The 16,989-nt window shown below is 42.1% G+C and overlaps 2 protein-coding genes across 12 annotated transcripts in view; one reads left to right on the top strand and one right to left on the bottom strand.

Annotated features, from left to right (window-relative positions):
• HSPA12A (heat shock protein family A (Hsp70) member 12A) overlaps window positions 1–12,874 on the bottom strand; it is a 163,517-nt gene extending 150,643 nt beyond the window's left edge. The window contains exon 1 of the mRNA XM_082407821.1: window positions 12,784–12,874. Coding sequence (XP_082263947.1) covers window positions 12,784–12,786 — 3 coding nt within the window. The 5' untranslated portion in view covers window positions 12,787–12,874. The remainder of the gene's footprint in view (window positions 1–12,783) is intronic.
• Window positions 11,567–16,989, top strand: part of ENO4 (enolase 4) — a 48,436-nt gene continuing 43,013 nt past the window's right edge. For all 11 annotated transcript variants that reach the window (XR_014249114.1, XR_014249115.1, XR_014249116.1 and 8 more), the window contains exons 1-2: window positions 11,567–12,949; window positions 16,390–16,518. Coding sequence is in view for 8 of the 11 variants with exons in the window: in XM_082407830.1 (XP_082263956.1) it covers window positions 12,785–12,949; window positions 16,390–16,518 (294 nt within the window). In the remaining 3 variants the exon portion in view is untranslated. The remainder of the gene's footprint in view (window positions 12,950–16,389; window positions 16,519–16,989) is intronic.

Below are 16,989 nucleotides of genomic sequence, written 5' to 3' on the forward strand. Positions count from 1 at the left end.
AGCGGGCAGCGTGCGGTGGAGAATGCCTGTAAGTAGTCATGGGAGAGAAGCAAAAGAAAACAATCTTAGTTTGGGGCAGAAAGAGAGAGAAAATGCGGGGAAATGTCCTTAATAACAGTAAATGGGAAAGGGAGAGCGCAGCTCATCGTGATGGAGCATTTAGTGCTTTTAAGCTAAATACCTCAGCATATTAAGCAAATAGAGAAAAGCCAGCTAGAAGATGTCAGCAAATTGAACCGACCGGCGCTCAGAAAGCCGGTAGGAGGTGTCTGGTGGTGACCCCTTTTCCCATCACGTGCCTGCTCCGCGCCCGGTAGTTTAGTGTTGCTTCTCCTCTCCAGCTGCGGAGCTTATTGAAAAGCTCTTGCTCCCTGCCTGGTTTTGGCACATTTTCTGCAGGTGCCTCCTACTGCGGCCACAATGGGCTGCTAGGGAGGTTTAGACCTGTCAACAGCGACAGGGGAGGGGGCGGCGGCGGTGGAGGGAGCGCAGCCATTGTCTTAAAGGGCCAGTGACATCCTGCGCCGCCGCGGAGCCCTCAGCACCGGCACCTGCTAATGAGATGAATCCTTTCTCCCGCTCTCTCTTTCTCTTTAATGATTTAACTTGATCGCTTTGGTTCCTTTCTGGAAGGGGAATTGCTCCATTGATCATATAAAGTAATTGCCTGTAAAACATTGCTCTGCAACAACTACTACTTCCCTGGCTGAAAATGTCACGGCAATTGAAAAGCTCTTAGCCCAGTTCAAGAATGAGGTTGCTCAAGAGAACCGTCTTTGCGTACGTCCGCAGGCACTTGCGTGTTCCGAAAGTTACAAGTTTTTGGTGTGACAGGTGGATTTTTACGACAGAGAATTTCCCTTCTTGTAGCGTAGGAATTCTTGCATAAGACTGTGGGAAACTACCCAAACTAAACTAAAAACAGCCTCAACCCGAAAATTAGATATATTCGTTCAGGCAAAGAGACTATTTTCTCAATCACCCATGGCTTTCTTTTCTCAGAAGCCATGAATTCCGGAGGGACGCCCATGAGGGGTCAAGTTGATTGAGGAGAGCTTCCTCCCCTAGTTCCCATCACATAAGAAGACAGTATCTCTGTCTAGCAGGTAGCAGGGGCCTTGGATTTGGAAAGAGGAATCAATGCTCTAATTGTTTAAGAGTTGCTGATTTTTTCAGACCTGTCACTTGGCGGCAGCAGTGACACACCGTGGGAATGGGGACGGGGACCACACACTTAAGGAGTTTTCATAAATGTTAGTCATCACCATGCCAACGTGAGGGAGTAACTCACCTGGGGAAAAATTACTTTGTCTTAGGCATAAACCTGCCAGCCAAATAAACAGCGGTTAGTGATGGTTTCGTTTTCTTCTGACAGGCGAAAGCCTAAGTTTGTATTTGAATAAGAGAGAGAGGGAGTTTTGTTTTTTGTTTTTTTCAATTTAATTGATGGGAAGCACCACTTGCTAAATGAGATGCTGCCTGCCGCATTACTAATTCGGGAACGAAGTCTCAGGTGAATCACCTTCCAACGGGATGAGCCATGAATATATTTTTGTAGCCAATGAAGTAAGGGCAGGGACATGCTTGTTATTGTACTTCTTTCCAAAAGGCAAAAACATCTGCCTGCTTTCTTGACAAACAAGAGTATAGCGAACTCAGATATTAAAAGGCCATTTAAAACTATACCGCTGAAGAAGGCCACAGAACTTTTTACATCTAAACCCCCTGAAAGGTTGTGGTACAAGCTCCATAACTATAAACAGGTGCAACACTTTTTTTTCCTTGGAATTTAGGAATTTTGGATTTTAGATTTTTAAATCTTTTAATATTGTCAGAATATACATGATATTCAGTTAGGGCAATTACACATATTACACCAAAATACGCTGTATATAATAAAAGGTGTTTTTCCTTTATCTACCCATATGGTGAAGAAAAATTTTAAATTCTTTAAGTTTAAACCCATTAAATAAGTTGATTCCTGGATAAGAAGAATTACATTCACAGTCCTTCACCAGCAACTGGAATTTATTTTTTTCTATGTGCTTATTATAAGGGAAGGTCTTTTTTTTTTTTTTTTTGGTCTGTAAAATGAGGGGGTGGAACTGAATGACCCCTAAAGTTCTGCCTGGCTCTATGATTTCCTTGTCTATAAAAATGACCCCTATCATGGCAAACAGAGAGATGAATGGTAAATAAGAACACACAGTTATTTCTAGCAGCTTTGCCTATTAGATAGGCGGTCAAGACAAGAGTAAAAGTGGGTTAAGTAAGCCCCTGAGGCCAAGACTAGGAGCGCCTGAACCATCAAGGCCAGACCCCCAGACCCCCTCGTAAAACCCTGTGCAGCAGGAGGACCACGCTGGGAAGGTGGCGGTGGCGGTGGGGGGGGTGGAAGGGTGGCCAGCCTGCGGCTGGTGCCCAGGCCCAGTGTCCTCCTCCTGAACCCCCAGAGTGACAGTATGCGTGGACAGTGTTAACACCGTTTCACCATATTTCTGGAGGAAGAAGAAAATCTGAAGAGGAGGAAAACAAACCAAAGGAGCACATCGTCAGAGAATGAGTGTCAAATCTGGCCGAAGCCGGGACTGGTTTCACTTTTGCATCCTCCTCTTTTCGTTTATTTGCACACGATGCAAGAGGTCTGAAAAGAATTCCAAACTTCAGAGACAACAAAACGGGGCTGCACATCCTATTCCTCATGTAGGCCTTCGTAGCACATTTTAAAACACCTGACTTTACAAGGTAGAACTTAACCTTGGGTTATGTGTCTTTGAACTTCATACTAAACAGGGTTTGTCAAGATGTTGGGCGTGCGTTTAAAAAAAAAAAGATGCATTTTAAAATGCTGCATCATTCCTATGTCTATGCACATCTATTTGATGAAAGGTGCACGTAGTGATGAGAATTACACCCCGGGCTAATATTTGATTGTTCTGAAGGGTAAGAGCTAACATTCTTCATAATCAGATTCTCTAAATTTACTTATACAGTGAGAGCCACGGGCATCTCAACCTGAACCCTTTATTTACTCAGTGTTTACATTTGTTACACGACACGGATCTCATCCACTAAAAGTTAACACACAGAAATGTTGAGATCCTTTATACTTAAATAAAAAGTTAACACCGGGCAGATGGGTAACAGTACCTATTGAAATATTTATATTCCATATGTAAGGTGTGCTTGCTTTCCATTTAGAAAAGCATGTCAATTTGAAACTTGCTTTATAGCTCCTGAATTAATATAGAACCACCAGCTAAGGGAAGAAAAAGATTTTACTATTTTATTCCTTGGTACAAGGCATGGGATCGTCTAAATGAACACTTCAGCTGCAGTTTTTTATGACTAAGTCAGACATTACAGAAGCTATAAAACACTACACACACAGACTTCACTCCCCTCCCCCATAAAAAGCTTGAGTCTACTTTTTTCATGCCCTATAATGTCCTTAGAATTACATGCTGCAAAGTTTCCTTTCTTTCAAAAGTCAGAAAGCACTAAGTGTTCCCCTACTGTTTTTTTCCAGTTTGTTTGATACAGGATCACAGCCCCTTTCCTCCAGTCATATCCTTTCAGAGCTATAGCTTATTTTAAAATATCCAACAACAGAAATAGATACATGTTAGTAATCAACACAAGTATGACTGACCCACAGGACTAGTTGTAGGATGCCTACCATTAAAAAAAAAAGAAAACACTAAAATTTTACCTACACATTTTGTCAAAAACGGATGAGACAGGATGGCATGAGGTGTATAGTCCTAAAGTCTAAATTTGGAGTGGAAGGTGAGTCTCTCATAAACATCATACAGGCTGATCCAGATGTGGCAGCTGAGCCTTTACCCCAGAGGGTACAGGCGGGTGTGTGTCGTTCTCTGATCCACTAGCCAGGGTCTGGTCTTATGTCAAGTAGGGTAGTGCTTTTTATCTCAGCATTAGGGCTTGGAAAAGAGTGTGAAAAATTCGAGGCATCCCCTAGTGAGTCAGAATCGAACCCAGGCAACATACACAGGGGAAGGTAAAAACAGTCATTGTCTTAGTTTAGGAAAAAACACACATGGTGATTCCTTCTGTTCTCATAGAACAAATAATACTTGGAGATAAAAAGTCTATTGCAAATATAAATTAAAAGAGAGATTATAATTTTGAATTCTTCATTTTGATTGCATTTTTGGCTTTTGTAGATTTGTAATGATCTCAAAAAAAGACAACTAATTTTCCAACAATAGGTTTATGAGACATGTACAGAAAAATACAAATTGAACTTCTGTATATTTATATTTTTCTTGCAGTGGTCTTAGTTAATTCAAAACGGCTCTATTTTTCAGTAAAGTAACAAATGATACATAGGATAATATTCATTCTAAAGCTTATAAACTGATACACATTTTACTTATTTCAAATATCATACATTAAAAGTTATATTTTTGTTCTTACGCTGCAAAACATAGTCTTTGATTCTTACCCTACAAAAGACAGTCTTTGACTTTGTATTCTCAAAATCGGCGCAGAAACTTTATTTTTCCCTTATATCCTCTCAGTTTGGCTATAAAGAAATGAAAGCATTGATGATTAAGCAACCAAAGTTCAGGTCAGATCCACAAGTTAATAAAAATTCCAATAAGTGCTGGCATGGAATAATTTTACATCGAAAAGAAATCTGGTACTAGTTTTCCCAAACAGGGACTCCACTTTTAACATTTTAGAGGTAGAAAAATTCTTTAGAAGGTACAGACATCTACAGTTAACCAAGATGGCTCTTCTCTATGAAATTCCCTGCCTCGTGAGTTCATTTCACAATCTTCTCCATTTTCAAATTCCCAAATAGGTTATACAAATATTGGGCCATGAACTTTGGGAAAGATGGTTCCTTAGAACAGCTCAGGGATATTTTAAATCACTCTGTTGGTCATAAATCAACTCATTTTTACAACAGTCTAACGGTAGCTATTGAACAAGTGCAGCTCCTTCCGGGAGCCAAGCCAGTTCTGACAAGGGTAGTGGGAGAGAGTGGACCCCGGATTACCCACGATGCTGCCTTTGGCCGCATCTCCGCACACAAAAAGAAATGGAGACCAGAGGGCACCTGGATACTTCTATTCCAAACTTCACTTTTGCCTCAATTATTTATTTCAAATGAAAGTACCTTCACATAAAATCATCCTAATACACATCAACTCTTTATTTCTGTCCGAGCACTACCGTGTTAGATGCTCTTGCACGTTTCTTTTCCTTCCTGTCCCCAACTGTAGCACTTGAAATATAGTTACGCTGACTATAGCTAGAGCCGAAGGTAGGCATCATTAATAACGTATTAAAATTCTTTCCATTTTAGAAATAATATTTTAGTTTTTCACCTTACTATGTCTCTCCTTCAAGTATTAATGGAAACATTATTTGCTTTTCTGAAAAACCAATTCTGATCATTACTATTTTCCTTCTATGATATCCACCTAAGGTGTTGAATGCACAATCACAAAATGTAATAATTGTATTATTTAATTTAAAACAGGATCCATTACCCCTTGCTAATATACAACACAATTCCCTGTATTGTCTTAAACTGTACAGGAATTTAATCTAACACATTAGATCCACATTAAAGATTCATTCGCAAGTGTCACCTTAAATTATTTTGTAAGTACATAGTGATTCAATGATAAAAAAATTATATATGACTGTCATATATGAAAGAGATGCAGTAAAATCAATATTGAGGAATTTGCCTAAAATTATTCACGAAAAACTCATGGAAATTTACTCCCCCAAATCATAGTTCTTCAAGAAGTAAGTCTCATCTGCATCTATGCCAGTATTTTTTTTAAAATAGTCAAAGAATTAACTTCTCAAACAGGACAAAAAAGGCGAATCAAGGAAGAAAAAGAGAAAACAACAACAAGAACAACAAACAATCCTACACTTTGCCAATAACCAATGTAAAGAGTCAAATCCTAAATTTTTGACAACTGAATTTTTTAAATCTCCCAAATAATTTTTCAAAGGTTTAACAATACCATGAGATTCATGACCAGGCCTGCAGAAATCATCAGTTATAAAGGAATAGACAGTCTTTTGATTTTGCTAATAAGAAATAGATAATTCCTCTTAAGCAGATTAAAGTACATTTTCTAGGAAGTAAAATCCCCTTCAATTAGGTTCTTAGGTTTAATTACAAAAGTCAAACGATTTATTAGCTCTCACTCAAGTGCAGCAACAAAACACGGAGGCCCACAGCTCTCAGGGACCAGGAAACAAACCAAATCAATATTTGCACCAGTAACAAGAGAAAATATTTTTAGCCATAATTTTTGAAAATATCTAACTGGTCCTCTTAGCTGGGATTCCTCTCTTCTTTGCTGCCCCCTATGTGGAAAATACATTTAACTTTCTTTATTCACAATAAATGCAATTACTACATTTATTTTACTACTTTTATATTAAGAAAAGTACAAATTAGAAAACCTGGCCTTTGTCGGATATTTTATATGTATTCATTTTGCCTTATGAACCCCGTAATTATGTCACAGAAATACTCTTAAGTTGTATCTATTTCTATAAAGTTAAAAATTGTCTATTTTAAAATGGCAAAATAGCTTGCTTAAAGAATTTCTTTTGCCTGATTTTTTTTCCTTTCCACTGTCTGAACTCGCTCGACTAATTGCCCTACTTCCAGTTTCACTCTGCCTATATATAAATCGTGTGTCTACACCCTGAAAAATACCAGTTAAACTGCCAGCAGCAACATCTCCAACAGTATCTTTTGGTCAGTGTCAAAGCCCTTTGAACAAATGACCGGAAGGCTGAATCTAAAACAGCTATTGACAGGATGCCAGTTTTGAACACTCACTTTACAACTATGACTCCAGCTTCCTGCTGCATTTGGGAAGCAAGAGAGAAATAACACATTAACTTTATAATTTTGTGCAAATGGTAAACGTTTAAAGGTCACTAATATTGTTTTAAGGGGGGGTTCCCCTTATCATTTAATTCAATTCCATCTGAATTCCTGTACAAAGCTAAATGAAGGTTTTCAGACAAATACCGCCAAACTGCTAGAAAATGCTACATTTTCCTTTTCCTTAATTTACTTGGTAATAATGACATCATTAATAATGACTGTGCCTATGTGTTGGGCACAGCGGGAAGAAATTCACATGGATTTTTAAACTTAATTCATAGCAATCCTATGGAATTGAAAATACTAGTCAATGGGGAAATGGGCTCAGAGAGGTTAAGTAACTTGTACAAGGTCACACAGCTGGGAACTGGAAGAGCCAGGACTTGAATCCATGGGGTCTGATTCCAAGACCCAATACTTCTAGGCTTTCTCGGCAGGTAGCATCCATTATCAAACCATTCCTGGGTGAAGCCGTAGTCATTCTCTTTATGACATGACCCATGAAGAAATCTTTTAGAGCAGTGGTTCTCAACCTTGGCTGCACATTAATATCACATATTCAAAAGATACCCATGCTTGGGTCCCACCCCCCGAGATTCCATTTTAATAGGCCTGGGGTAGGGCCCAGGCATCAGCATTTTTCAATAATACTACAGCAGTGAATAAAATAGGTAATCCTTCTCTTTGTGGTGCTTAAATTCTAATGTGCTTAGATTCTAGTAGAATCTAGTAGAATCCCCAGGTGATTCTAATGTACAGCCCTGACTGAGAATCAATGATCAAGAGATTAACACCATTTACCCAGGCTCCTCTCTCTAAGCTCTCAATGTGAGCAACTCAACTGGCTTCTTAGAGAGGATGGGCAAGAGTCTAGCAAAAGCTGACATGAGGCAGCAGAATCTGACTGAGTTCTAGATTTGAGAGGCAGTGGAGCACAGTGGGAAATGCGTGGGCAATGGAGTCAGCCAGACCTGGGTTCAAATTCCATCTCTACTATTTATTAACGTTGTAACCTTGGGCCAGTCACTTACCTTTTGTGACTGTTTTGCAGATTCAGTGGGATGATACAAGGAAAGACCCAGGCATTTAAAAGGGCTCCATCAATCGTAGTTACTGCTGTGTTTTTTGTTGTTGTTAGTACTACTACAGTGGAAATGACTATTGACGGGGGGCATTAGTAATGAAAAAATCAAATTAGGAAAAACATTTTTTTATTAGTCAAATCATTCCTACTTTTATTACTTAGCATTTAATTTACAGCTATTTATGTTGCAATTAGCTTGGCAATCATATTTCTCATTCATGACAACTGGGTGAGGAAGGGTAACATTATTACTCCCATTTTTTAGATGAGGAAAAGGCAACATTTCCGTCTATTCTGTCTCCAGTTTCTATGATTCTATGATTAAAGGCACCTGCAATCATGTTCATTAGTTCCCTATGAAAAATGATATTCAACACAGATGGCAAATGCAGGAAAGAAGAATTAACAAGCACTTGATAGCAACCCCAAAATAACATCTAAATAATCACTTCTGAACGTTAAAGTCAAGGCAAACAAGCTCCAATTTATATAAAGGTGTTGGAAAGGATTAAGGAAAAATGAACAAATACATTTTTATTTATCCTCATTCATTTAGGAAATGTCTGACATAGCTTAGAAGCTCTTTTTGAAATGTAGACTGAAAAATGGTTAATTTCCTCTATGAAGGATCTTCAATTAGCAGATAGGAATAGACTAACATGTCCTGATACTTATCTTGAATCAGAGCTACAAAGTAGGAGAGATCTGAGATGGAGAGCCAGTTCAGGGCTTCTCAATCAAGGTCCCTGAGAAGCCCATAGACGTGGGCAAGTGGCCTATAATTCCGAACGTACACCAAACACACCCAGGACACTGAAGAATGGCTTGCCTTAAATGTATTTTTGTCACATGTACAGAATTCCCATGAATGAAATACAAATGCCTCTAGAGGGACCACTGAATTCAGTCACTATATATAACAACTATTACATGGGCTGTGGTGGAGGAGGGGGGTGTCTCAATCTTTTGTTGTTGTTTAAAAGGAGTCTTCATAATGAAAAAGGCTGGGAAACCTTTTTCCTAACACTGATCTAGTCCAACCCTCTCATTTTATCCATGAGGTCCCAGAAGATCTTGGGGACAGCCGGGACTCCAATCTAAGTTTTCTAATTCCCAAATGGCCCTTGTCCCACACCATACATCCCTTCAAATGCGGCAACCCCATTCTCTTTCTAAAGGAGGAGAGTATAGTCCTACCCTCTCTCCCTGGATATGTTCCAGAATTTTCTATATCTCCTGAGCCTTTCCTTCCCTTCATTTCCCTCCCCTCATGAACTCCCCAGTTTACACCTTTAGGGTGAGCAGCACTCAGTCCCTTTCAAGCTCTGACACTCTGTACGTACCCTTGGACATTTAGTCTCCATATGAAATGGAAATATAGTCACCAAGGTACTGAAACAAGGAGGGTGTTAAGTATATAAAATATGCATATGCGTAAATGTATTTTACATCCCAAACCCTAGTACTTCTAATATCTATGGAAAAGAAGAAAATTGGAATATTCATGAATAATAATTTTATTTACTCTGGATCTGTCAACACCAATAGGCCATTAAACCCCTAGCACACCAACTTTTCAAAATGCTTTCACATCTATTATTATTATTTCAGTTTATTGTCCCAATGGTTCACTAGGATGTAAGTGCTACTGAAGTGCCAATAGAACTTAAGTGCCACAAAGAGAAGAAATGTTATCCATTTTATTCACTGCTTTTCCCCCAGGGCCTAGAACAGTGCCTGAGGCATGGTAAGCATTCAATAAATATTGGTTGATTGAGTGACTGACAGAAGTAAACAGGGAGGGTAGGTTTATTTATTTATTTAGCTTTCATTAAGTTTTATTTTTATTTGAGAAGATGGAATGATCCATAAGGGAAGAACTGAGTTCCTAAAAATCTCTTTTCAGTCTTCAATCCTCCTATAACATTTGACTTAATATCCTTCCCTCAAATATTTTTTCTCTCAAATATTTTTAATGTAATTCTTCAAAGTTATATAAGTAATACACTCATTTCAGGAAAATCAGATACCACTAATATATAAAAAGAAGAAAATAAAAGATCCCATCACCTAACGATGACACAATTAACATGCAAATGTATATCTTTTTAGACTTTATTCCATGCATGTGTACACACACAGACACACACATCTGACAAAGTCCCCAAACTCTCTGCCCTAGATTCCAGGCTGTGGATTTTTTTTCTTTTTTCTCTAAGTCATTTTTGTTTGTCCCCCTGTGTCCTAAATAAATTTGTTCCCCAATATTTAGGTCCTGAGTTTAAAAGGATTGGCTTCCCTTTTCCCTCCAGAGGATTCATCTAGTCTTATTCAACTTTAAATTCTTTATGGATGTCTTATATCTGTCTTCAGTCCTCCCGTTCCTCTGGGATACCTCAAGCTTCACACATCTACAACCAAATGTACCACATTTCCTCCATCAAAACCAGATCACTCTCTCACTTACTGCATTTCTGTTAACTGAGACAGAATTCTACAAGTTATCCTCCATGGAGTCATCGTTGGTTCCCCAGCCCCACATCCAATCACTCAAAGAGATTTTCATCCTTCCATCCTGTCTCATCCTTCTCTTCCCATTGCTACCATTACTGTTTAGGCTCTTACGTCTATATTATTTTTTTGCATAACCGAACACCCACCAAGCCTACCTACTGCTGCCAATTAGCCTCCTCCAACACTCAGGAGGCTTCCGTCTTACCTATCCTATATTCAGAAGTTCGGGGGTGCTCCCCACTCTTACAGAATGGTATTCCAGTTCCTTCACAATCTCACCTCAGACTACTTTTCCAGCCTTATTTCTCATTGTTCCTGAAAACAAAGGATTTGCTCAAACCAGCCTGGGGTACTCATTATTCACAAAATATCTGACTGTGAGTTAAGTGTTTATTATGTGTAAAGTCCATCCATTCATTCAACATACATTTACAGAATATCTATTCTGTCAGGTAATGTACTGATGCTGGGGACGCAACAGTGAACAAGACAGATGAAGCCCCTGTCCTTAAGGAATTTAGAGGCCAGTGGGTTACAGAGGGGAGACTGAGACATGATGTTCCCAGCCCAGGATGCTTCCAATTTTCCATTAAAGCGTCAAATGAATCAAGACATCCCTAAACGCTGAATTTTGCAGCTGCAGCTGCAAATGGGAAAGGAGTTCAGAAGAAAGGAAAGGCTGGCCACAGTGTGAGCTGGAGTGTGGAGCGTGGCTTCTTTGAAGATATGGGAGTCAAGAGGCATAAAAGGATGGAAAGGATGGACGTGTGAGAGAAGGGGGTGCCTTCCATTTAAAGGGATATGAGGAAAGGCATGTGGTGGGATGGAACCAGCAGCAACAGCGCCGGCTTATCCTGAATAAACGTTCATTCAACCCGTTCAGCAGAGCACAAGCTCTGTCCCTGCAGCGAGGCTGAGGGGCAGTCTCTGCTGTACATGTGAGGATGACTCAGACTTGGCTCCTGTCATGGAGGGATTTCCATCTAGCAAGGATAAGGTAGATCCATGATGATCTATCACATCCCAGAAAATTCCACTGTTCCATTAGAGAACTGGAAAAAACACCGAGGGAGTTCAGAAGGAGGTGCATGTCTGGGTTCTTACAGCACTATTTACAGAATCACATTATTTGTATGCATCTGCCTGCCTCTATTGAAAGTAACTATCTTGTTTCAAAGTGTTTTCTCACTCACTTTCTCATTTTACTCTGACTTGTGAAGTAGGCAGAGCAGTTAAGACTGTTTTCCAGATGAGCAAAAGTGCAACATAAACGTTTTACATGGTCTGCCTTAGGTCACGCGCACCAACAGGCAAGAGTGGAACAAGAACACCTTGTCCATCTCAGCCCTTTCCTGCAGCACAAGTATCTAGAGCAGAGGGCGCGCATTAAGAAGTTGTGTAATTGCACGGGACACCTGGCAAGTGTAATAAAGCCAAGCAGGCAGTTTAGATTTAAAAGGGCAGGACGCAAGCAGCCTCTGAAGGTTCTGAAGAGAGAACATGACCCAATGACAGTCCTCCATTCCTGCTTCTCCTTCTCAAGTCTTGTCTGTAACACCCCACCCTAGGCCTGTCCTTAAGGTTCATCCCAAATTTTTTCGGCCCAGTTTTTCTCCTTCTACGGAAAAATTTCACCCCACTAGTCCCACTCATCTCCCAGGGGAGGGCGCGTGGCCGTTCCCTCCTGGACCTCGCAGTACGCCCAGCCAGCACACCGCTCTGCTCAGGGCTAGTTAGTATCTGCGGAATGACTGAATTCCTGGGTCCTCCACAGCTTAGTAAGGGTACCCAGAGTTCTTACAACCCTCCCCCCGAGAGGGGGCCGGCACAGGCCGCCGCCCGGGGGAGCTCCCCGACCGCGAGGAACGAGGGGGTGGCTGGGGAAAGCCCGATGGCCTGAGTCCCAGGGCCACCGGGAACTGGCGTCACCCGAGGTTCGAGTCCCCAGCTGGAAGCCGGGGCTAACCCTCTCACGCCTCCGCAAAAAGCGCTTCATGAGAGCGTTAACTATCTTCCCATCCGAAAACCTTCGGGGAAAGAGTGGAAAACGACGCCGGGAAGGAGCCGGTCTCAAGAGTCAGTGAACCCAACCCCGTGGGCCAAACCCTCAGGGAGAGGGAGGGGGAGGAGGGCGAAGTAGCCATTCGCTACTCCGGCTGCGAGAAGAACCAGAGGCTGGAAGCGTCGCGAGATCTGGGGTCGGGATCTCGCTGCGTTGCCTAGCGACTGGGAGGACGCTCGCGGGCCCCCCAGCTAACCCCCGCAGTAGCCTTAAATCTCCTACCATGGGGGAAGAAGGCGGCGGCCGCAGCTGTGGGACCACTAGGGACCTGCAGAAGCTGAAGCAGCAGGCGATGGAGTACTACCGGGAGAACGACGTTCCGCGCAGGCTGGAAGAGCTGCTCAACTCCACCTTCTACCTCCAGCCTGCCGACGTCTACGGGCACCTGGTAGGGACCTGGGACAAGAACCCTCTCCTCTCCAGCCCCTCTCCCCACGCCCCGCGCTGCGGCAACGCCGTGCGCCTGCGCCACAGAGTCGCGCACGCGCGCCGCCGCCGCGGGGGTCGGAGACAGTAGTTGCGCGGGGCCGCGACCCTGAAGGGATGAAGCAGGGCGGAAGTCTGGGTGAAGGAGTCCCGAGAGAGAAAGTGGTGGACTGGAAGCTGCTAGAGCAATGAGGACTCTAGGCGACAGCTCAGGACCTGGCAGGCATCCTCGCTACCTCTGCGCGGGCCTGCCACGGCTGCCAGTTGACTTTTTAATCACAGACCTTAATACCTCGTAGCTCAGTTTACCAACCTTCAGCGGCCTCCTTTTGACCACGGGACGAACACCTTGGTATTCGCTACAGCTTAGCCTCAGCCTACCCCGGGGCCTCATACCCAGCAGGCCCCATCGCTGCCAAGTTTCAGTCGATTTCAAACGTCCGCTCCTTGGCTTGTGCGCCCTTCCCTTCCTGGATGCCCGTCCCACCTGACCAGCTCGCACCTAGACTTAAAATTTAGATCAGAGTCTTGCCCACTTCGCCCAGGACTAATCGTCCTTCAGCGTCCTTGTAGTGTCCCCTGCATGTACTGAAACCCTCCCTGGGCAGCTTGTGAGCTCCTGTGGAGAGTGGGGGCCTTTTCATATACCCCTCCTAAGCTCTGTGCCCAGCGCACCATCTGGCACATATCTTAGCCTTAAGCAGTGGGCAGTTGAAACAAAGGCAAGCGTTTTCTCACTTCCAGATCCATAAGTACTAACCAACACCCACCTTCTGGAAGGCATCATGGTTGGGACTGGTAGGAATTTGCACTATGGTGAGGCAATATGACAACACCAAGCAGAGTATTTAAATGCTGTGAAGAAGCATGATGTGTTTACAGGGTTCAAAACCACATCTTGTAGATGCAGTTAATATAGGGGATGTTCCACGAATGTTTATTTTTCTCGGTCCTGGCCTATACATCAAACTGGGGGAGGGGCGAGGGGGGGAGGTGTTTATTGATGCACCCTGTGCTATGTGCTTTATGTGATATCACTTCATCCTTAGGACCACGGTGAGGTAAACATTATGATTCCTGTTTTACAAATAAAGAACTGTGGCCCAGTGAATTTAAATGATTTTCCCAAGGGACACAGTGAATGACAGTGAGAAATCAAACCCGGTCTGTGTCCCTAGTACCTAGCAGAGTGCGTGGTACATAGTGGACAGTCAAGAACTATTTGTGGGATGAATGAGGGAATGCAACTCCCAATTCCATTATCTTTCCACTGTCTCTTGCTAGAGGAATTCTTGAAAGTTAACGACTTCCTCATTTTACAAAGACACCAAGCCCTTGTCTCACAGCTACTTAGTGAAAAAGGTAAGACTGGAAACTTGGACTCTTGTCCCCAGTGTAATGCTCTTCCCAGCCTATTAGGTAGCCAGGTCTTTGGTTTGCACAGCTCTCTGGGAGTTTATACCTCGGTTAGGGACAAAAGCCACCGATACGTAAGATGACTGGAGTAATAGATAGGGTGATATAGGATTGTGTGCTAGACTGAGGAATAGATCACTGTGTGCCTGTTATAGGAATTCAGGGGTGGGGAAGATCCCTGTAGGCTGTAGCATCTGAGAGTTTTGGCTTGGGCTTTGAAGGATGTTCAGGATTGGATTGGCATAAAGGCAACCTCCTTTTGATTTTCCCAGTCACTGCCGCGGTTTTGGCCATCCTTATTCTCACCTAGTCTCCCCCTCTATCAAGTCCATCCCGCATAGTGCTGCCAGAGCAATGTTCCTAGTCCCAAATCTGACCATCATTCTTTTGCTCGGAAACTTCCTGTGGTTCCCCCTTGCATGCTGAGTAAGATCAAACACGCTCCAGTGTGTGACTCACAGTGCTCGCCCCATACCTCGTTAACAGGCTCCACTCCCCTGCCCCTCCCCCACCGCTCCTCCGCACAGGCGCACTGACTTTCTCCTACAGTGTGAAGTTTCCCAATTCCCTCCCCTTCACTTATCCTATTCCCTCTACCTGAAGTACCTGCCCTCAGTTTCTCCCTCTTGTCTGCCTGTTGAAATACTACACGACCACCAGTGTCCAGCTCAAATGCCATTTCTTCTATGCTTCTCTTACATATTAGAGAAATTCAGGGATGGGAAAGATCCCTGCGGGCAACAGCAATATTATTTACTATTGCATAAAACTTATAATTGAGAGTTTGAGAATTTAATGACATAGTGTATACAAATGTGCCCAAGGTTGTGTCTGACATTTATGAATTTATACAAGATTTAATTTATGGAATACTAAATATGCCAGGCATTGTGGTATGTGATACAGTGATAAACAAGACAAAGTCACTCCTTCAAGGTGCATCCTAAGCATTTTTTTAAAAGTTAGTTCCATTCTCCTCCTAACACAATATGTGGTACACTGTAGGTGCTCATTGCTTGTTGAATTGAACTCACAAGGTATAAGCTAGATCGTATTTTTCTTCTCCCGATTCTATCTAACTTCATTTAGGTACTTACTCTGTAACATACAAACCATCATCCTTCAAATGCATGGATAGCTTGAAAATTGGCTTTTGCTTTAGTTCTGCTGGCCACCACCTTGGTGCTGGCACATTGCCGATGGGCGTTAATGACCTGTTATGTAGGTTGAGGTCACTGGAATTTGAAGTGAAAGATAAGAGGCCTGGTCTGCTAAATGAAAATGAAGAGTGAATACTGTCTGGTGATAAAGGGGGTGAGGAGGGTGGGCCTTCACTCGCCCCTCTTCCTTCTCTCCCAGCTTCCGCCCCTCTGCATAGGGACACGGTACTGAATCTTTTTACTCAGGCTCCTGAGTGGACTTTCTCCCTCAGCTTCATTCTCTTTCTTCTGTCTCTTTCTTGGATCACTTCCAAATGACTTCTGCTCTTCCACATCAATGAAACTGCTGTTACTAAGGTTCTAACAATCCTCTTTGAACATGTAGTTCTACGCATGATCTGATGGTAAGTGAAATACAGCCTCTGCGTAAGTCTTCACCATTAAAATATCCAGTGCCTTGTTGGGAGGAATGAAAATAGACACACTTAAGGTTTTTTAGGTTTGAATGCATCACAGTATTCTAGAGACCAATTGACTTCGGTATCTTGGACAGAAGGATAGGTTAGGCCCCACTAAAGAGTGACACGAGAACTTTAAATAAAGACATGTTTGTGAGTTTCTGCTGAGAGTTCAAAAAGCAAACTGCCCCACGTACCAGAAGCTAAATCCAAATCTCTGAACGTTCCCGCAGAGCTGCTAGACTAATTCCAGAATGAGGAGGACATTGAAGGAGAGGTTTAGTAGAAACTAGAGTAAATGTGAATGACCTTTTAAAGATTAATTAGATGTGGTATTGTGATTTTTGTTTTTTTTGTGTGTGTTGAAGGCAAACTGCTTTTCTAAACTTGCAAAGCCTCCCACCATATGCAAAGTCGTGGGGAAAAATGTGCTGGATGGACTGGGGCTTCCAACACTGCAAGTGGAAATATTCTGCACCATTCAAAATTTTCCCAAGGTAGGAGGCAGCTTAAATGTGTTCTTCACTATGTCCTGGCTCCACTGAATTTATTAGCATGTATTGTCTAAATTGTGGAAAATTAACGTTTTGAAATTCAGTGTGTGCAAAATACACACACACTATTTGTAGGTAATTATGAACACAAAGCATGAATCATACAATCTTCCATGATGGTTTATTAGGTTACGTGTACTATTGGTACAGACATGACTTGGTAACCTGAAGATGATCCAAGATGGAGAAAGGAAATGGGGCAAAATAGTTTAAAAACCTCTGACATAATTAATGTCATGAGTTCTATAAATCTGAAGATAGGGTTGTAGATTCATATATTTATATATAGATTTATAGATATATAGACCGATCTACATAAAGAAAAATTCATTGTCATAAATGAAAATAGTTATGATTAAATTTGTCTCCTTTTAGCTATTTTTTAGAGAGGTAGTGATAAAAATGAAGTTCAAT

Source organism: Balaenoptera borealis (genome assembly GCF_965194805.1).
Source record: "Balaenoptera borealis genome assembly, chromosome: 10".
Lineage (NCBI taxonomy): Eukaryota > Metazoa > Chordata > Mammalia > Artiodactyla > Balaenopteridae > Balaenoptera > Balaenoptera borealis.